Source organism: Sparus aurata, chromosome 8, assembly GCF_900880675.1.
Source record: "Sparus aurata chromosome 8, fSpaAur1.1, whole genome shotgun sequence".
In the NCBI taxonomy this organism is placed as follows: Eukaryota; Metazoa; Chordata; class Actinopteri; order Spariformes; family Sparidae; genus Sparus; species Sparus aurata.
The window spans coordinates 21,524,519-21,545,616 of record NC_044194.1 but is presented as its reverse complement, the minus strand read 5'-3'; the positions used below and the strand labels follow the sequence as shown (position 1 = coordinate 21,545,616).

General features: G+C 40.8%; 1 protein-coding gene and 1 long non-coding RNA gene across 3 annotated transcripts; one reads left to right on the top strand and one right to left on the bottom strand.

Annotated features, from left to right (window-relative positions):
• Positions 1 to 714: 714 nt before the first annotated feature.
• smc1b (structural maintenance of chromosomes 1B) lies at positions 715 to 21,021 on the top strand. The gene is made up of 25 exons (XM_030424814.1): positions 715 to 911; positions 1,257 to 1,445; positions 1,842 to 1,954; positions 2,201 to 2,404; positions 5,960 to 6,198; positions 6,496 to 6,754; positions 7,144 to 7,284; positions 7,758 to 7,840; positions 8,022 to 8,229; positions 10,760 to 10,945; positions 11,022 to 11,213; positions 11,628 to 11,774; positions 11,988 to 12,125; positions 13,565 to 13,681; positions 14,017 to 14,123; positions 14,501 to 14,642; positions 14,921 to 15,066; positions 15,506 to 15,659; positions 15,962 to 16,060; positions 16,140 to 16,296; positions 17,869 to 18,023; positions 18,421 to 18,572; positions 19,284 to 19,353; positions 20,250 to 20,360; positions 20,468 to 21,021. Exons 1-25 carry the CDS (start codon positions 803 to 805, stop codon positions 20,558 to 20,560), a joined length of 3,711 nt encoding a protein of 1,236 aa, XP_030280674.1. The 5' UTR covers positions 715 to 802; the 3' UTR covers positions 20,561 to 21,021.
• On the bottom strand, positions 18,356 to 20,545 carry LOC115586054 (uncharacterized). 2 transcript variants are annotated; one of them, XR_003984800.1, is made up of 3 exons: positions 20,224 to 20,545; positions 19,610 to 19,771; positions 18,356 to 18,601 (listed from the first exon to the last, which is right to left on the bottom strand). It is a non-coding gene; the product is annotated as an uncharacterized LOC115586054 (long non-coding RNA). The 2 variants fall into 2 exon arrangements; XR_003984801.1 differs by having other exon boundaries at positions 20,228 to 20,545.
• Positions 21,022 to 21,098: the final 77 nt, after the last annotated feature.

The window sequence follows — 21,098 nt, the reverse complement described above, 5'->3', positions numbered from 1 at the left end:
TGTAAAGCGTGACAATTCACATTACTGAGTGAAGTGAAGAGTATCCACAGCAAGCAGGACCATATTGATATAGGCTATGCATGTGTTTCATACAGCTGAGTATAAATTATTTGTTGAGTCCCTGTGTAACTGAAATGAGCCTATTTTGAAGGCTCAATGATGAAGCATAATATTCTGAGTGCATTTTAATTATCATATGCCAATGCATTCCTTGTTCTGTGGACTAAAATAAAAAAGACATAGAAAAGAGATTTCTGTGTTGTCATGTCATTATAAACTACATTATAGAAGGAATAGGTCAACTGTGTTTTATATGAATAAGCCTACAATTAAACATTTTAAAAGTAATAAATCACTCTACACAGACAATAATATTATATGCAATATATCACTTTAAAATGAAGGTAACTAGTAATAGGTGATATACTGCATTTTTAAGCTAACTCTTCCACACCTGGTCAGGACCAAGATTTGAAGCTGCAGCCCATTAAATGTTCTCACTTTAACAAAAATGGCTGACAAAATCCTCCATCTTCTTCTCTCATAGGAGAAAAGGCTCTAATTCTGTTACATCGTTTTTCAGGACATGCCGTAGTTTGACACAATCATCGACCCTACACTGTTGTTACCGTGTTAATATTGAAACAAGAAAATAAATGAAAGGTATGTGTTTGGTTAAAGAAGAAGGGAGAACTTGTCCTGTTTTCCCGCCTGTAGACGCCCTGATGCCTGCCTCCATTAGTTTACTTCATATGTGTAGCACAAGGTAGCCGCTTCACTCAGCATAGCGAGACCGAATAAAATGGGGTATTTGAAACAAATTGAGGTAGAAAACTTCAAGTCATGGCGAGGGAAGCAAGTTATCGGTCCTTTCATGCGATTTAATTGCATAATTGGCACAAACGGTTCTGGTAAGTTAACTTTTTATGGACACTTTCAAAACTCTCTATCGAGCTAGCTAACGTTAGCTGTCAGCGCTAGCTTAAGTTGTAATTAAGTTGAATGAATATTAGGCTAGCTAGCTTTCAAAGTTATGCTAGGTCGGTTTCGTTTTGCATGTCCCTCTTTCTAAGAAGACGAACTATTATACATCCTTATAAACAATAGAGCATGTATCAGGGAATGTGTTAAACATATACGTCTGCAGACTTTAATATGGATAAGCCTTAAATTTAGCTGGGTTAGATTTAACAGCTTCCTTAAACGCTAAAAGCTAAGCCTAAAATGTGTTGCTGTGCCACACTAAACCACACTAGGCAAGTCCAACGTCATGGACGCCCTTAGCTTTGCCATGGGGGAGCGGACTGCCTCGCTCCGGGTGAGGCACCTCAGGGACCTGGTTCACGGAGCCCACATCGGCCGGCCGGTGTCCGACACTGCCCGCGTCAGCTTGCACTATTGCGACGATGAAGAACAAGAGACCGTCTTCTGCCGGAGCGTCTCAGGTCAATATAATGGGGTTCGCTTTCCCTGTCTGTTACATGTTTTTTATAGGTTTATAGTCAATACAATGTTTAAAGGCAAGTTAAGGGAAGTAAAGTTGTCTTTAAAAATCTTCCTGTAACGTCACCCTGTTTTAAGTCTTAGACTGCTTGTTGTTGTTGTGGCCCTGACTGGTGACATTAATATCCTTAATCATGATAATGTATTCATAGTAAGTAGGTGACACAGATGGTGATTTGCGGAGTGTTAGTAGTCTGCAAATAAGTTGTCTGACCTTTGCAATCTCCAGAGAAAGAAAAAACTATTTTCCCAGGTGTCCCTGGAAACAAGCCCACTAATCATTTTTATTGTCTTAAAGTTTCGAGCTATTAGCTACTGTCGTTCATTGTGTTTTTTAGGTGACTCCTCTGTGTATCGCATCAATGGTTCACAAGTCACTTTGGCCAAATATTTGGAGGCGCTGGAGAAGATTGGCATTGTGACCAAAGCCAGAAACTGTCTGGTTTTTCAGGTAAAGACTGTCCTAAAAGTTAGTGTAGATAGACATGAAATCATGCTGTAAACACTAAAACGTTCAAACACATTGAAGAGAGATTTCAGAACAGGATGCAGGAGAGCAAAACACATATACATGATGAAGTTGCTGTGGGGTCCTTATGTAGGGTCTGACTTTAAAAACTGTCCTGCAGCGCACCGTTGAGCCATTTCAATGGCTGCTAGTGTTATTGCCTTACAAACTTATTGTGCTCCTCACAAGGGGGCAGTGGAGTCCATAGCTTTGAAGGATCCAAAGGAGAGGACCAAGATGTTTGAGATCATCTGTCAATCGAAAGAGTACGCTGAAAAGTATGATAAGATGAAGGAGGCCCTGCTGAAGGCCAAAGAGGACTCTCAGTTTCACTTCAACAAGAAGAAATCTGCTACTGCTGAGAAGAAACAAGTGTCACTGGAAAAAGTAGAGGTAAAGTCACACAAATAGGGATGTAATGGTATGAAAATATCACACTGCGGTAAAAGAATAGAATAGAATAGAATAGTCTTTATTGTCATTGTAGAACAAATAATAATATAAATAAAAATCAATTATATATATAGCCCTTTAAGGGCAATTTGAGACAAATACGTACTGGGTGGACTGAGTTAGTGAACACAAACTGACTGAGATGACTGACTTTCACCTCAGCTCCGTTTACCGGAGCAGCGTCTACCTGTGGCTCAGCAGCCATTTGACCAATCAGATTGACCGAGTGCATTGACAACAGACGAGCATGTTGCTAGAGACACTGCAAGAAATGGCAGATATCCATTTTGTATGTATATATATATATATATATATATATATATATATATATATATATATATATATATATAGTGACCACAATTATTTTTAAAATGTCTTCAAAATGTTTAAATGTTTTTAAAATGTCTTCAAAATGTTGAAAAATCACTGATAAATTGAAATAATTTCACCAAGATTTATATTTTAATAGATTTAGTATATATTAAAATAGTCCAAATCCAAAACCTTAACAAAACACTGCAAACTCAACATTAAATAAGTATAAAAGAATGTATCAAAACTGTGCAAAATAAACCTTAAATACAGTAGAATGAGATGTATTGGCAGTAGAGCTCGATTGGCCGGCAGATCCTCTCTGTGAAAAAAATGAATATAACATGTCATTATTAATTATTACTGTCATTGTTACTTAATACTAAGGGTGCAACCAACAGGTCACAAAACTCACAATCACTTTTGATCACATCACTTTTGTGAGAAACAGGATTATTGTTCAATTAATTGTCAATACTTTATTTTGGCTCTTATCTCTATCTAGATGGTGTTATATTCACCATTGTATATTATTCTTACATATAGTCTATTCTACAAATAATCCATAAGTATTTTATATTTCTGATATAACACACATATATATATATATATATATACATATATATGTATATATATATATATGTGTGTGTGTGTGTGTGTGTGTATATATATATATATTAGGGATCGACCGATATGGATTTTTTAGGGCTGATGACCGATACGGACTGCCGATTTTCTTGAGCAGACATTTGGAGCCGAAATTACTTTTGCTCCCTCAATTTACATCATAAAATTACACAATGATGATAAAAAATGTTACGAGTCTCAATTTTTTTAAAAAAGGAACATTTATTGAAATTAAAAAAGGTGAGGTAGAACAAGAACAAGTAAACAATATTTAACAAATATTAAAAACAGGTGAGGTAGAACAGTGCTCTGTGAAATGCTGCCACATTGGATTGGTTTTCTGCTCTGCCATTTCTTGCAGTGTCTCTAGCAACATGCTCGTCTGTTGTCAATGCACTCGGTCAATCTGATTGGTCAAATGGCTGCTGAGCCACAGGTAGACGCTGCTCCGGTAAACGGAGCTGAGGTGAAAGTCAGTCATCTCAGTCAGTTTGTGTTCACTAACTCAGTCCACCCAGTACGTATTTGTCTCAAATTCCTCCTCACTGCAGCTCTGCATCAGTATTTGGGGAATTATTAGGTTGACTTTAAAAAGTGAAATAATTAATAAGAGGTTCAGGTGCCAAATCACGGATCAACTTTGTATAGTTATACCACTATCTGGTCAGTTGACATTAGTGACAACAGCAAATTAGACAGAGAAAACTCAACATACATGATTGTCGCGCAAATGAGTAAGCAATTGGATGTGTTGCCGCCCCTCGCAGCAACTTTCTTCTTGCAGCTCCTGCAGACAGGGCTGCCATTCTCGACCAGCTGTCCCTGAGCATTCTTATTATAACCAGAATACCCCCAGACTGCAGATTTGGTTCTCTTTGAAGGCGGAAAAATGCCTTGAGGGCCGCTACTATCACATCCTCCCTCTGCCATGTCTTCTTCACTACATAACAAGCGCACGTTGTGCGCTACGCATGCGTAGGGAGACTTAGGAAGTATCTCGCGAGTTTTCCACACTGTGGTTATCGACCGCGGCGGTTACCTTGGTAATTAAAACTTAAACAGTAACCTTCACTGTAGGGAATTTTACTATGGTTTACCGTGACACCGGTAACCGTTACATCCCTTCACATAAATACACACAAATATAGGAAGGTAATCCGACTCCTATATATAGCATACAGCTGTAATGTTCATTAAGTAAGGGATAATGCCCGACGAGGTGTCCATAAACAGGAGTTAATGGACGACGCGGAGGCCTAAGAACCGTCCTCCGCTGCGCGTCGGACAGTTGCCTCCGCTGCGCGTCGGACAGTTGCCTCCGCGAAGTCCATTAACTCCTGTTTATGGACACCTCGAAGGGCATTATCCCGCTTATACCATGGTCACTTGCCAAAGAAAAGAAATTCGGACCATTAATTTACATTTTCATGCGTTTTACAATCAAAATATAAAGTTTTTCACAAGCCATAACTTCGTTTCCCTGGTAACGCCTGAGGGTTTGACTAAGACCTGGAACAATCATTACTCTCCCGTAAGATTCTTATGCAACGGAGACGTTGTTCACTCTTCCAGTAAATAGGACGGACCATAAATACGACTTGGCAACGGGAGATATTCTAGTCCGCTCAGCGATGAGCCAGCAAGCTAACGCTATGCTAGCAAGATTCAAAGTCAATAACATTGCGCACGGATGACAAACAGTAAATATAATTTGACAGTATGCTAGCTAACAAGACTAGCTAGCTAACCAGTCATGTCATTGTCCCCAAATCAATAGCAAGATTTTCACGAACAAATGACCGGCCGTGTGTATTGTTACTGTGGCCGCAGCCTGAAGCAGAGAGCTGAACAGCGAACGGGATGTGAGATTATTCGCGTATCAGTAAATTTAGAGGGGAAGTGAACTTTCTGCAGCTTGTGTGTTACAGTCGCCACCCTGTGGTGTTCAGAGGATAAGACACTGAAGGACTGACGGACTGCACTCAGTGCTGGAAATATAATATTCAGATTTGATATGCCAGGTAGCGCATTAATTTTACAGCGGTAAACAGTCAATTTGACTGGAACTACTTAGTAGGTGTCCATATATCAGGGGTTAATGGACACCCTGCAGCCAATCAGAATCGAGTATTCCCCCAGACCATGGTATAAGTACTATGTAGTGTATATTTAACATTGTGGTGAAATTAAGTTCTTGTTCATATAGCCTCATATGGCTTGGGCCACAAAATCATGATTTATCCAGTGTTGTGACTGTTACACTCAGTCTATGTGAAGAACTTGGTAAACTTTGGTAAATTTGAGTTTTCTTCCTCTGGTAGGGCTTTATACTGCCTATATTCTGGGCTGCAGGCCATTCTGTCTCTGTGTATGTTGGTATAGGAGAGACGGGCAAAATTAAGTTTGTGAATTTCCTAAATGAGTGATGTATGAATGCAAACAGTAATGGCATCATGAGCTAGTAAGCATCAACTAGACCGTAGTTTAATTGCCTTACTTTCTCTTGAGCCTTCTTGTCCACCGATTGACCGGTCATCACACCTCCCGCTTTACCAGGCCCAGAAGTACCAGGCGCTTGTGGACGACCTTGACCAAAACCGCCTGCAGCTCAGCCTGGCTGAGCTCTACCATAATGAGAAGGGCATGAACGCCCTCAGCGACACCCTAAGGGAGAAACAGCAGGCTGCAGCTGCCATGACCAATAAACTGGTGAAAGCAGAGCAGACGGTCAAAACCCACAAAAAGGAACATGGACGCCTCACCAGAGAGCAGCAGCATGTAGAGAAGGAGATCCGGTGTGTGTCTGTGTTTAGTTTTTAACCTCTGGGAAGAAAATTTGAGCATGATTTGAAAATAATAACTGAAAAAATATATTGAGCAAGTATTTACCAATATATTTTTTTAAAGATCACTCAAGTATAGCTAATGGAGTTGTAAAGAAGTATTTAATTTATCTCTCACCAGCTATTTAGTTTCTCCCTGTAGGGATATTTAAATGTCAAGCCAGATGATAGGATCTATTTAGCTCTAATGGAATTGGCATATAACATTAACTTTAAGTAGAATGAATCTCCTCTCTTTCTGTCAATAAGCACCCAAGAGCAAATCCATTCCCAGTGCCGGTCCCAGTACATCAAGGCCAGGGTAAACACCTCCCATCACGTGAAGAAGGCTGAGGAGCGCCGTGATGCCCTGAGGAAGAGTCAGAGGTTGATGGTGATTAAAGAGCAGGAGCTGGCAGAGAATCAGCAAGAAATCACTGAGCTAGAGGGAGCATGGAGGAACTATGAGAAGCAGGTACAGGAGAAGGGAGCCTCCAGGGGGAGAGACATCGAGCTTGATGAGGATCAGGTGAGTGTGTTTCAAATCAAAAGTCAGTTAAACATGATTTAAATTACAGCTGCTGGGAGGTTGAAGGCTTTGCTAGATGTTTTTTTTTTCAGTGCAATACATATTCCAAACATAATAACAAACCCAGTTAACTGTATGTGAGGATATACAATACTCAACACATAAACATTGTCCACAATCGATTAATCTATTAGTTGTCAGCTATTAAAGTCAATATGTTTTGATTCTGGGTACTCAAATGTGAATATTTTCTGGTTTCTTTACTCCTCTATGACAGTAAAGTCAATATCTTTGAGTTGTGAATAAAACAAGACATTTGAGGAATCACAAGGGACCAATAGGGGACACCATCACACCCTCTGTGTATTTTCCTTGTGTTTCTGCTACAGCTAGAGCGATATAAAGAGCTGAAGGAGATCGCTCGAAAGCAGGGCGCTGTCTTCAGCCAGCAGGCAGAGAAGCTGCACTGGGAGGTCAAAGCAGACTACGAGAAGATGGCTTTTGACCAGCGCAGAAAGAAGGAAGTGGAGGTACTGTCAGTGACACACTACTGAATTTCTTGTTGGCAATTCCTTAATCCTGCAATAACTGATTTCTTTTGCCACTTGGAGGCAGTCGAAACAAGTTGTGGCCACAAACAATGGCATATCATCACCTTTGAGGATGATATACTAAACTTTTTCAGGAGTTACAGAGCAACATTAGGATGGATTTCGAGTCATTTCCCCGGTACCCGGATGAGTTTAAATCCAATATTTACTCTCTTTAAACTTTGTTTTTGATCACAAGCAACTCTGGCTCAAAGATCTGGCTCTTTGGCAGCTAATTGCTTTACTGTGTTCACCAGCTAGACACTCTGTGTCTGTCTACATTTTTGTGCTGACCAGGTGGTGTACAGAGGCCCTATGAGAGTGAAAAAAGTTGTCATTAGATGCATTGTTATTATAAGAATATAATATATTATTACATATAGTTACTGCTCTTGGAAAACTATATTTTGTAGGCTGCCATCAGGAACAACCAGACTCAGCTTGAAGATTTGACAAGCAGAGTAGAGAAGCTGGAGCAGTACACAAAGACCTGCAGGTATGTCATGGGCACACCGTATTCCACATGGCTGTAGTGTAATGCCAGCCAGCAGAAATAGCTGTCTGGGAGGTGTTGATTTAACTGCTATCTATCAGTGACAAATTATATATTTTTAAATCTGGATGTAACATCACGTAAGGAACCTAAGCATACTTTATAGAGTTGCTGTACATTCCAGCTCGAACCTTGAAGAGTACCGCCAGCAGGAGGAGAGTCTGAGTGCAGAGCTAGAGCGGGGCCGTCAGCGCACCGAGGAGGTGAACCAGGAGCTGGGCCAGGTGCTGGAGGAGCTGGGGAACGCCCGTCTACACAGCCAGGAAAACAGATGCCAGATGCAGCGCAAAGAGCTGCTAGAGAAGCTCCGCAGACTCTACCCTGAAAGTGTGGTGAGAGACAATGAGAAGGGATCACTGTTAGAATTAGGGCTGAACGATATGGACAAAATTTCATATCTCGATATTCATGCCAGATATCTTGATATCGATACGATACGATATGACTACGAGTTCGGTAAGAACCAAGCATTTTTCAAAAAATAAAGAGATTATGTCAAGCCATATACAAATGGTTGATAGAGAAGTCTTTGCCAAATAATCACAAACTCACTGCAGAGACAAATATATATGAAGTAACAACAGTGAAGGGAGGGAGAAGATCAAACGAACTATGTGCATTTTTACAAGATGACGATGACATCCTAATCTGGAGAGAAAGAGTGAGAGTGAAGATCTAGACCGGAGTCCTGCACGGGTTCGGGTACCCGCGGGTACCCGACGGGTGACCCGCACAATTTGGATGAAACGGGTGAAAAATAATGTCCTGTCTCGGACGCGGGTGCGGATCGGGTCGGACGCCTAGAGAGCGCAGGTCGGGTTTTGCGATTGTCATTTTAATGGCATCATGGGCAAAAACAAAAATAATCATTAGCGACACATCTACAAAAAAATGCCTGCATTTCAAAATGATAAGCATGTACCGTATTGACTCGAATATAGGACGGGGTTTTTTTTGATGAAAATTATGTGGAAAAAGTGGGGTCGTCTTTCCACATAATTGGTCTAACCGTTGACACATGCTGATAGTTGTCTGGGTCGCTACACGACCGCAACAGCAGAGGGCGCCAGCTTATTGTGGAGACGTCACTGACACTGTGGCTGGGGTTATCTGTCAATCACAGCGGAGAAGAAGTGACAGGAGATGAAAAATGGAGAGACGCGGTTAATTTTACGGAGCAAAGTGGATCAAGTGTGGCGAGTTAACAGACATCTGAGGCGGAGCTATGACGCTGATTTTAAGAGAATGGCGATCAGTGCAGCGGAGGCGCCAAACAACTGTCAGCCAGCCAAGAAATATGGAGTTACGGAGTGTAACGTCTGAAGATGGCGGGTCCAAAAAGATCGTCTGAAAACACTAACAGTAAGAGAAAAGCTTATCGTGGTCCTCTGAGTGGCCGCTTCCAAGAGACTGACAGGAGGGTATGTCAGTTTGTTATTGAGAAACGAATTTTGGTTATCGGAGTCTTTTTCTGAAGTCTTGAAAAGAGGGGTCGTCTTATAATCAGGGTCGTCCTATATTCGGGTCAGTACGGTATATTTCATATGAGCTCATACATGCGTGCTTGCGCCCTCCCAGAACTCCCATTCCCCACGCTGGCTTACTTTCATTTTTAAAAATTGCGTCAGTCTAATTTTGCTTCGGGTGCGGGTCGGGCGTCGGTATCAATTTATAGCGGGTCGGCTCGGGTGCGGAATGTAATTTGTGCTACTGTCGGGAAACGGGTCGGATGCGGTTTTAAGTACGACGGGTACAGGCGGGTGCGGGTTTGCAAAATAAGACCCGTGCAGGACTCTGATCTAGACTCAGCAGCTTCAGGTTATCGCCGGTAAAGTACCAGTGGAATCTAGAAAGACTATGAACTCAGAGAATTAACAGATCAAAACAGAGTAAATGGCAGCTATCCGGGCTCAAATCCACAGAGCGAGCGGCTGCCCCAGCTAGCCCCCCACACACACACCAGCCTGCTGCCTGCGCAGCCGCGTGAGAGGGGAGAGACCCCGGCGCTGCTGCAGAGGAGCCGTGGACTGCAATGACTCTGAGCAGCATGTGAATTACAATATAATATATTTCTCGCCTTTCCCCTGATGATCTGAATTAGTCGCTAAATTTGTCGCTAGTCGCTTTTAAGAAATAAAGTCGCTAAGAGGGTCTGAAAAGTCGCTAAATCTAGCGAGAAAGTCGCCAAGTTGGCAACACTAGTATGTAGTGTGTGTGTGCGTCTCAGTCTCCATCTCCCTCACTCCCGCCCTCGTATGTTTGTCATTGGTTGGCTTCAGCTGTCGATCCAAAGCAAGCATGAAATAAGGTTTGTGATTGGCTGGCCTTAGCGTTGCATTCAAGGGCAATCGTAAAAAGGAAGTTTGTTGTAACTGCCAGAGCTGTACATGCAGGGCGAGCAGGGGGAAATCTGTATCGTTTATATCTTTGCTTTTTCGATATGAATATCTTGAATGTTCATATCTAGATATAGATATGATAACGATATATCGTTCAGCCCTAGTTAGAATGCACTGAGAGGCAGAAGACAGAGTGATATTCAACTTCTTGAGAGCAACCACCCTTTATGCTGAATTTAGTTTTCTTGAAGATAACAATAAACCACATGTTATCTCTACAAATCCAAAGAAATGTTTTACTTCAAGCATCATTAAAATATATTGTAGCTATATCCACTTCAGTACTTGGTCATTCATAGTTTGGAGCTCGCCTGGCTGCATCTTGAGAGAGGAATGTATTTTGTTTTTTTTGAAAGGTAAAAAATTCTCACTTGAATGTTTTTTGGGAGCTTTTCACTTGATTTGCAGGAATGATTCATTTTCTTTATTTTTCTTTTCAAATGTTTATTTTTTCCTGTCCCAGTATGGTCGTCTGTCTGACTTATGCTGCCCCATCCATAAGAAGTATCAACTTGCTGTCACAAAAGTGTGCAGCCAGTACATCAATGCCATTGTAGTGGCCTCGGAGAAAGTGGCCCGTGACTGTATCACTTTCATGAAGGAGGAGCGAGCTGAACGTGAGACCTTCCTGCCCATCGACTTCTTAGATGTGAGTTGCAACTAATATAAGCCAAGAACAGCAGGTAAAGTTGTGTCATGGATAACCCTGACTACTATGTGCCTAGGTGAGACCACTGAGTGAGCGACTGAGGGAGGTGCCTGGTACCAAAATGGTGGTCGATGTCGTACAGATTAATGCTTCCACAGGTGCCAACCAGCTGAAGAAAGTTGTGCAGTTTGTCTGTGGCAATACCTTAGTGTGTGAAACCATCAAAGACGCAAGGAGCGTGGCCTTTGATAGGCAGGAGCGCCATAAGGTAAACTTAGCCTTCGGCTGTGGATTTGCAGTTAGGGTCAGTTAAATCCACAATAGCATAATATATTTTTCGGCTCACTTCAGCTTCATATCAGTGAAGTGTCTGTTTATGACAAAGTTGATTAGTACTGTTTGTGTGGCTCCATCTGTTTCATCAAAAATGTCCCCTTAAGCTATTGACTCCACACATAGGAGATGATTCAGTAAAGTTCATTGTTTCAACCATTTGCAAAAAAAAATTCTGCCTGCTTTTACTCAAATCATTTTGCATGTTTGGGCTTAAAAATCCAAGCAAGAATGTCGCCTTAAAAAAAGTCAACGCTAAAAATCTTGTGGACCTAACAGGTCAATTTAGTACTACCACCTTCAGCCTGGAACTTGCTTACTGACATGTAATTAGATGTCTTTTCTGTAGACAGTATCTCTGGATGGGACACTGTTTGAAAAATCCGGTCAGATCTCTGGAGGCTCCAGTGGCCTGCGGACCAAAGCTCAATGCTGGGACCAGAAGACCATGATGAAGCTGAAGGAACGCAAGGACCAGCTGGCAGCAGAGCTGCGAGTGAGTCAACACAGAAAACGTCAACTATTTTTGAAGATCATAGAATCTGAACTTAATGGTCTCAACCAAAGTTTTTGGTTGCCCTTATCATCTACATACTGTATATGTATTACTGAAATATGTCAAGGATGAGACACAAAGTGTTCTGAAATTATTATTTAAGATTGAATAATGAATTCTAAATTATGTTGAACTGTTGTGATCCTGTGACAGGATCTGATGAGGTTGAAGCGGAAGGAGTCTGACCTGAAACAGATCATTGCTCAGGCTCAGGGTGCAAAGACCCGCCTCAAATACTCCAAAGCTGAGCTGGAAAACCTTCGGAAGAAAAACATCCTTAAGTGCCAAGCGGTAGGGTCACAGAACTTTTGACTTTCTTAAATGTAGTATTAGAATTGGGGTTGTGTTCTTTGACACTGTTATTTGAATCCATACATACTAGTGGACAAGTAGCTTTTTCATGGATGGCCAAATGAGGTTGTGTTTGAAGGTGGGATGTCAGGGATATAATTGGCTGTTTTTGACTACTTTTGATTATACCATTATATTTCACCTTAAAAACTATTTACTTTGCCTTGTTTGGTGTCATTATTTTCAGCACAACCTTACATGTGTGACTGTACAGTTATTTTTTCATTTTGACATACTGTATTAACACTGTGGACCTAAAATCACAAAATAACATAAAATCAGAGAAGTTATATCATTAGTTATAATGCAAATATAAATTGTTGTTTGCTAAATTTGTGCATAAGTTTTTGAAATTTACAAAGTTAGATGTAACTATTTACATTTAAATGCAGGCAATGCCTCAGGCTCCTCAGCTCATTCCTGCCTGCTCCACATTCAGCTTCTCCTCCTTGTTTTGACTCACAACACAACAAAAACGACTACACTACACACTAAACACACTACACCAAACACTACATTACACACTAACTATAAACTCCAAACACGCTATATGTCACAAATCTCTCAACTCTCAAAACTCGCTATCTCTGTCGCTGTCTGTATCACCGCCGGCGTCCCTCACACAACTTCCTGTTCCTCAGCAACCAAACTTGCTGCTTGGACACTTTCGTGATAAAAGACCGTTTTTACCGTTTCTTCCTGCACCAGACACAAAGCAAACATGACGGCAATGAAAAAACGTGGCAGACATTATTTACCCTAGGTACAGTTTTGGACGTGCCGATGCGTCACCTCGGGAGGTGGGCCCTGTGGTTGGGCTAGCAGCTGCTACACACGAACATCCACAGATTCCGATTCCACTTTGTTGTCCGCGCGTCTCCAGATCTACTCAGACCCGAACACACTCGGTCCGGACTCGTTTAGTCTCATTAATCCACAACAGTCAGTTTAGATGTACAGAACGGACCGAACCGCCAGCAAAATCCCGGTCCAGCTCGCGCCGCTGCAGGTATAAATCTGCTTGTTTCTTATGGTGGGGGGTGGCGGTGGGCTCTGCAGTGATTGGCTCTGGTGCGCACATGACTGTTGTGGCTATGGTTAGCAATGCTAGCGGAATTCGTAAAGCATTTCTGAAATAAATTATTAACGGTGTCATTGCAGTCCAAACAAATGCGACGTTGCACACACTTGAACCACACAGCAGCCATGTGAAAACTCTCAGGTCAGTCTGATCCTGATCCGCAGAGATATTTGAGGAACACACACACACACACACACACACAGACAGAGATTCCTTGCTTATATAGAGAGATTAGACACACTGAGATGTATTGTCATGGTCATAACGCCATGGGTCATGTCCTGCTAATTATGGTTAGGAGATTTCTCGTATGGAGAGTGAATCGGCAAACCTGGAGTCTCAGATCCAGATGCAGCAGGAGGGTGTGGAGGCAAAGGATGCAGAGATGAGAAGGATAAGAGAACAGATCCACCAGGTACTGCTGTCTGTACTGCGTCCTCCAGTTTCAGCATATGGTTCTGACAACAATGTTGCCCCTCATGCTGATGACCTGGTTGATGTATCTTCATTATTCTCAGTGCAATATTGCTTGTCTTAAATCACTTCATGTACAGGGGTTTTGGGCCATAACCCTTAGCATACAACAAAGTGGCTAGCGAGTTAAAAAAAAGCCAAACTATGCATACTGAATAATATATAAACTGTCACCTGCTAAAGCCACTAGTGGACCGACCTAATTGCCAAATCAGCCACTGTCGATTGGCTGGTTACATGTTCTTAACAATGTACGTATATGCTCTGTATATTTAGATCGAGGACTTGGTGTTTTCTGACTTCTGTGCTGAGATTGGTGTGGACAGCATTAGAGAGTATGAGCAGGAGCATCTGAAACAGCAAACAGAGCTCGACAAGAAGCGGTACAGCAATCACACACCAACATCTTCAGTCACATGTGCTAAAATAGATCAGAAAAATCTGTGATGAATATATCACAATTAAGTACTAAACGTGAGTAATTTTAGACCACCTAGAAACATGAGAAATTATTCTAAGTGGCTTTTTTGATACAATCAGAGAGGTGCTTAAGTATAAGGTTAACAGTGTTTAGGCTGAACATGAATTCTATTTTGCTAGTGTTTAAAAAGTTGGCCAATATTACATTTATTGCTTACATTGAAATACTTGTATTGTTTGTTCATGTAATATTTGCATTGTGTAATTAGAATATGATTTTGTTTGTACTACAATGATGGTATTTGTTCACAACTTCTCGGTGACACGTTGCTCTGTTCAGGCTGGAGTTTGAGAGTCAGCGCACTCAACTGTATGCACAGCTGGAGTACGAACAAAACCAACTGGAGCAGCAGAAGAAGAAGCTCCATAAAATAGAGGAAAACATTGACAAGGAGGAGAGGAATGTGGCCGAGTACAGGAGGGTAACCATCTGAAAAAGTTACTCTGTGATACTGACACAGTCTACTACGATCACACTGCCTCCTGCAATGTGGCTGAAATGTGTCCAGAATGGCAGGTTTAGTTACTTATGAACAGGGCAAGTGTTTTTTACCACCTTCCCCTGGAATACATATTCTTCCAAATTACATTTCAGAATAAGTCTGTATTCAGAGCCATTTTTGGACACACTGGCTTATGTGAAATAAAACTTTCAGAGATTGCAGCCTATTTTTGGCCTGATTTTTATATTCACCCTCAGGATGAGGAGACGCTGCTGGTGGCTGTGGAGGAGAGTCAGACCAAACTGTTGGAGCTGCAGAACCAGCTACTGTCTAAGAAGAGCCAGGTGGTCACTGCCAAAGCTGAGCTAGACCAGAAAACCCAGACCGTCCAAGAGATAAACAAGTAACCTTATTACTAATACTCCAGTTCAACTGGCACTGCTACTAGTTTCTGCTGACGTTTCTCCTGTAAAAACAGGAGTGTGTGTCTTACTGCCTATGATTTTTTGTAAACTTTTAAAGATATACCTGTGATCTAGATATAAACAAAGTGGCAATGTCCACACCGGAAATAGAAAGATTAAATATGGCTGCTAAATAGATTCAAAGGTCTCTTATCAGATAAAAACTAGAACTAAGGTAAAATTGTTTTCTGATTTATGTTTTTTATCCGTAGTATCAATAAAATCATTAAATGGAAACTGTTTTCAATGATGATCTGTTATGATATTTTGAGGACCTTGAAGTCACAAGAAAACCACCTTTCTGTAGGTTCTTGTCTCTGCAATATGAGGAAAGTCCAACTTTAAACAAGCACTTTTTTCACTCTGTCTTTCTTTCAGACAGTTGGTCAAGCTTCAGCGGGAGGTGATGAGTGCAGAGACAGCCTTGGAGCAGAAACGTTTGGCCAGACACAACTTACTGCTGGCCTGTAAGATCCAGAGTCTGCCCATCATTCTGGTGTCAGGGAGCCTGAATGAAATCAGTGAGGTGCAGGTAGGACATAAAGAAATGTAGAAGTCTCTTTTGATAATAGATTGTTCTTCGTCCCTTCTGAATTGCCATTTTAACACCAGTCCTGCACAATTTTAGAAAGTACTGGATATTAATTTGAGCTCAAATTAGAACATTTAGAAACAAAAAAAAGAATATAATAAAAGGAAGCTGCAGAAACACTCACATTAAAGTAATGACAACTGAGAACCCCTCCTGAATTTTTGAGAAACTAAAGAAATTAAAGAACTTGAAGCAGTTTTGGTGTCGGTTACCAATGAATGATGACTGATTTGTCTTTGCAGTTGGACACAGAATCTGAAAGCACTTCAGCCACCATTGACATCTACGAGAGAGAGGCACAATTAGTCATCGACTACTCCAGCCTGGAGGCAGAGCTCGGGGTGAGACATGGAGCCTCATGATTGCCCTAATTTTCTCTAAGTGCAGTTTATTTATACACGTTTATTTGTGTGAATGCAGAGTCTGCAGCAAGAGGAGGAGGTGGAGGCCTACTTGGAGAAGCTGAAGGAGTCACTGTCCACCGTAGAGGAAGTGCTGCATCGCACCACTGCCCCCAACCTCAAAGCTCTGGAGAAGATGAGGGAGGTGAAAGACAAGTTACACGGAGTGACACAAGGTATTTTTATCTAAGCTTTTAATTTCAACATTAAACTCTTCATAGGTATAATTGATCTGCTGTGTATTTAATGTCTTATTAACAATATTTGTATACATTTTCTGAACTGTCAGTGTTTAAAAATTTCTTCAGGTGACCATGGGATTTCTACTGCATGTTGCAATACATTTGAGTTGTTATTATTATTGTTATTATTCATTTTATTTATATAGCTCTTTTCAATGACCCAAAGTCGCTGGCATTCATTCATTCACACCAGTGGTGGACAATAACGGAGTAAATTCACTTGAGTACTGTACTTAAGTCCATATCCAGAGGATTTGTACTTTACTTGAGTATTAGATTTCTTTGGTACTTATTACTCTTACTTGAATACATTTCCAAGACAAATATTTTTACTTTTACTTGAGTTAATTTCTAGGAAGGCTGAAAAGTACTCGTTACTTTCAGGTCTGCTCTTTTTTTTTTTTTTTTTCTAAAATACTATTGGACACAAGCTGTGTTTGTCAAAGAAGGAAACCTATCACAGTGCACGCTCTCCACTGGGATCTACGTAAAAGCGGAAATACGTCATCCCTCCCCATAAGGATACCACCAAAGTAGCCACGCTCTCGACTGCGTTTGTCAACACAAAACCGTGACAATGGCTGCATCAGATGTAGTTTTTTGTAAAGCAGTGATTCTCAACCAGTGGTCTGGGAACAGCATTGGTCTTTGAAGGGGTTCCAGTTTCCAACTTAGCTAAATGATAGAGTTAGTTGGACGGTGCATGTTCATTTGGTTACAGTTTAATGATTGTTAATAAACATCTGCATCTGCAACATCTGCTGTCCTCCTGTGATCCCATTCATTTTTTGTTTTTATAGGTGTTTCTGCAGGCTTTATATAACATTGTGGTTCTAAAAGCAAGCACATCAGTGCAGGTGGTTTCAAAGAGTTAATTCTCAGAAACAAGAGTAAAAAGGTCCTTAAATTCATTTAGAAAAAATTATAGTAATTCATTGATGTGAAAAATAAGAAATGTACTCTTACTCTTACTTTTACTTAAAGTAAATTAAAAAGCATGTACTTTTGGATACTTAAGTACCTTTAAAGCAAGTACTTTTTTACTCTTACTCGAGTAACATGTCGACTGAGCTACTTTTACTTGTAACGGAGTAAGTTTTGTCCAGTAGTATTTGTACTCTTACTCAAGTACTTGGGTCGAGTACTCTGTCCATCTCTGATTCACACACAGTCATACTGGTAGTGGTAAACTATGATAGTAGCCACAGCTGCCCTGGAGCAGACTGACGGAAGCGTGGCTGCCATTCAAGGCCTACGGCCCCTCCGACCACCACCTCAAACATACAGCAGTCATACACATTCACACGAGGCAAGGTGGGTGAAGTGTCTTGCCCAAGGACACAGCGACCATGATGCAGTTGGCCGAGCGGGGATTGAGCCGTCGACCCTCCGAACGTAGGCCGACCCGCTCTACCACCTGAGCCACGGTCGCCCCCACACAGTCGTTATGTGATAACTAAGGTACGTGAATGGCTGATTCAATTTTGCCTTTTGTCTCTTCTGCAGCATTTGATGCCAGCACCAGAGCTGCCAGAAAATGCAGTCAGGAGTTCGAGCAAGTCAAATCCCAACGCTTCCATCTCTTCAGCCAGTGCTTCGAACATGTGTCAGTCGTAATCGATCAGATCTATAAAAGAATATGCAGGAACAGCAGTGCCCAGGTGAAGCGACAAAACCTCATCCACAGAAACACAAACACGATTGTTTATGTGTTTATCTGCATTTTTGTCATTTTATTTAACTCATCCACGGAAATGTTTTATAAAAAATGATCTAAGCATAAGCCTTACTTAGGTGCACTTGGCATCCTGTCTAATTCATACACAAAACAAATTGGACTGGTGTGGGCCAGGGCGAGCTGGTTAGAATGCTAACTTTGGTAGGTATACAGTATGTATTGATTTAACTAACCCACTGTCGTTCCCTCATCAACAATGTAAACTATACGTAATTATTTTTGGCACTGTGCATTACAGAATGTGCTTCAGACAAGAAAAGGTGTCTTAAATGACAAGCTCCAATAAATGAAATCAAAATAGACTTTTACATGTGCCCCAGGCCATTCTGAGTGCAGAGAATCCAGATGAGCCGTACCTTGGTGGCATCAACTACAACTGTGTGGCGCCGGGAAAACGCTTCATGTCCATGGACAACCTGTCGGGTGGAGAAAAGGCCATCGCTGCCCTGGCCCTGCTGTTTGCCATCCACAGGTATCACTGGGCTCAAACCCTAAAACAGACTATATAACATTAGATTACAATACATTGGAGTGTTAAAGTAGAGGTTAGTGACATGTAATGAATGTAATAGCACCAGATAGGGAATAGACTAAAGATAATAATGCATCTTTAATGACAGATACAACCCAAAAAATAACCATCCGATTTCTTAAGAACCCGTGTTTGGTAAACGTTAATATAGCTGGACAGCTGGTTCATTACCACCCACAGCTATAAAAATATAAAAAAGGATTTGTAGTTATAGCACAGCTGTTGTCACACCATAAGATGTCTTTGAGAAACTACCATTTCTTTTTGGAGGTAAAAACAGGTAGCTGGAGGTACTTATCTTGTAACGATCAGTTTTTAAACTGATGAATTGACTAATAAAGTATATGTTATGTAGTTTGGAGAGCCTGTTGACCCTCTTGTTTTTTGGAATCATCAACTTTACATGAGGAACTCTTTTCTAAAGAGACAATTGACTCTCATCTATCAACGTTGCTTCTTACTTATTTTCTTTTGTCCTAACAACAAACTATAAAATCAAAGCCTCTTCACCTCTATTAACTTATACTTAATTCCTTCCTAAGCAATTGTCCAACATTATCAACCATTATCTTTTGCATCAGTTTTAATGGTTGACATGACATGAAGTTTCTGGACTGTTTTGCACACTGGTGTTCATGTCATTTCTCTCAGCTTTCGCCCTGCTCCCTTCTTCATCTTGGACGAGGTGGATGCAGCCCTGGACAACACTAACATTGGCAAGGTATGATTTATGGCCTACAGTTGACATCTATGGTACTGCTGAGACAATTCATTAAGCAAACACTCAAATATGATTTGATTCCATGCTCTTCAATGTGCTTCTTTGTCTGTTGTATATTATTGAAAACGAATTATCTTTGGGTTTTAAGCTGTTGGTTGGACAAAAATTGTGATGGCATTTTAAACTTTTTTGTGACATTTTATAGACTAAGAGATTGTAAGATTAAAGTAATAGGTAAGAATAAGGCAATTCATACTTAACACAAATGGGAGGCAGCATATCAACAGAGTAGCTGCTAGTTTGCACAGTTAGCTGTGCAGCTAGCAGTTGGGAATGGGACCTCAGAGCACCGGGATAGTGTTGGTGTTTGCACAAGGACAGGGCAGAGCTAGCCAGTTAGCAACTTCAGTAGATATCTCTGTAACACAAAACATAGATGTCATAAAGTCAGAACTAAAATAATTCTTAAATTATATTAATTTATTGTATGGTCCATCTACCTGCCCAGGGACTACGGGTGGAAAATAGCAACTTGCTAAAACCCAGTGCAATGCATCTCTCCTTGTTATATACAGCGTTAATGTTTTATTGTGCAGTGACCCTGTTCAAATAAAGAAATAATAATAATAATAAAAATGTTCACATTCTTTTGACAATGTATGTAATTTTTAGTGTTTTCATCTAAAATTCTTACATATTGAACCTGTCCACTGTGATTGAAAAAATTTTAAATGTAATCAAACAATTTGACTTCAGGCCATTAGCATTCTTTGGAATTCTGGTTACATAGTTTGTGATTAAAATACCATCTATAAGATTAGTGCGTGTTTAACCTGTTATCCTATTTTTATGGATTATATTTGTGCATACCTACTGTGTGTTTCATTCTTATTCAGGTGACCAGTTTCCTCAGGGAGGAGTCCAAGGGGAACATGCAGATCATTGTCATCTCCCTGAAGGAGGAGTTCTTCTCCAAGTCTGACGCTTTGCTGGGAGTCTACTCAGATGTAATAAATGTTATATGTATATGTATATTGTGTTGCAAATTGAAGAAAATCTCTTAATTTTTGTGTGTTATGACGGTGCAGTCACTGCTGTATTCTCTCCTTCACAGTTTGATGAATGCATGTTCAGCCGCATTCTGACCCTGGACCTGCAGCCCTACCCTCTGGTTGAAGAGGACAGAGAAAAAGGCGGAGAAAGATAAGACAGGACACGAGTAGCCTGGAATCACCTGCCTGAAGCCCTTACATGTGTGGTTCTTACATGTGTGTTCATTGGCCATGTCTTTGGTTCTCAGTGTGTTCATCTGTTGACTTAAGTGTGCAGGCAAAGTAGTTGCCTCAAACACCAAATTATGGTTTTCTATGTTCCATTTTAGGCCGTTACTAAAAAGATTTTTGTGATTCTTGGGGAAAAGTTTTTAGCATTTGACTGCACTTATGTCTACCCCACAAAGACGTTCTTAAACACAGCCGTACTACTTCTTAAATGGAAATCTGTGGATGTTTCTAAAATGTGGTTGTTGTTAATCTCCATAGAATGTTCCATGTTCTTGAAGGTGATGAATGTTAGTGTTTGTATTTGTTAATTATATTGTTTTGTACTCAAGTTATGCTTTTCAGCGTGACTTCTGTCCTGAACATTAAAGTTTAAGTTTAACTGATACTTGGTGCTTTTTTTAATTGCATGTATTATATCTAGAGGTGTCTGTTGGTCAAACAAGGACACAATTTGAGTACAAG

What these genes read in the sequence shown, in the direction of transcription:
- smc1b (XM_030424814.1), top strand. Translation starts at nt 803, where the DNA reads ATGGGGTATTTGAAACAAATTGAGGTAGAAAACTTCAAGTCATGGCGA. An exon ending in TCGAGCTTGATGAGGATCAG is followed by an intron (nt 6,755 to 7,143) that starts GTGAGTGTGTTT and finishes TTTCTGCTACAG; the next exon opens with CTAGAGCGATATAAAGAGCT. An exon ending in TGCTGGGAGTCTACTCAGAT is followed by an intron (nt 20,361 to 20,467) that starts GTAATAAATGTT and finishes TCTCCTTCACAG; the next exon opens with TTTGATGAATGCATGTTCAG.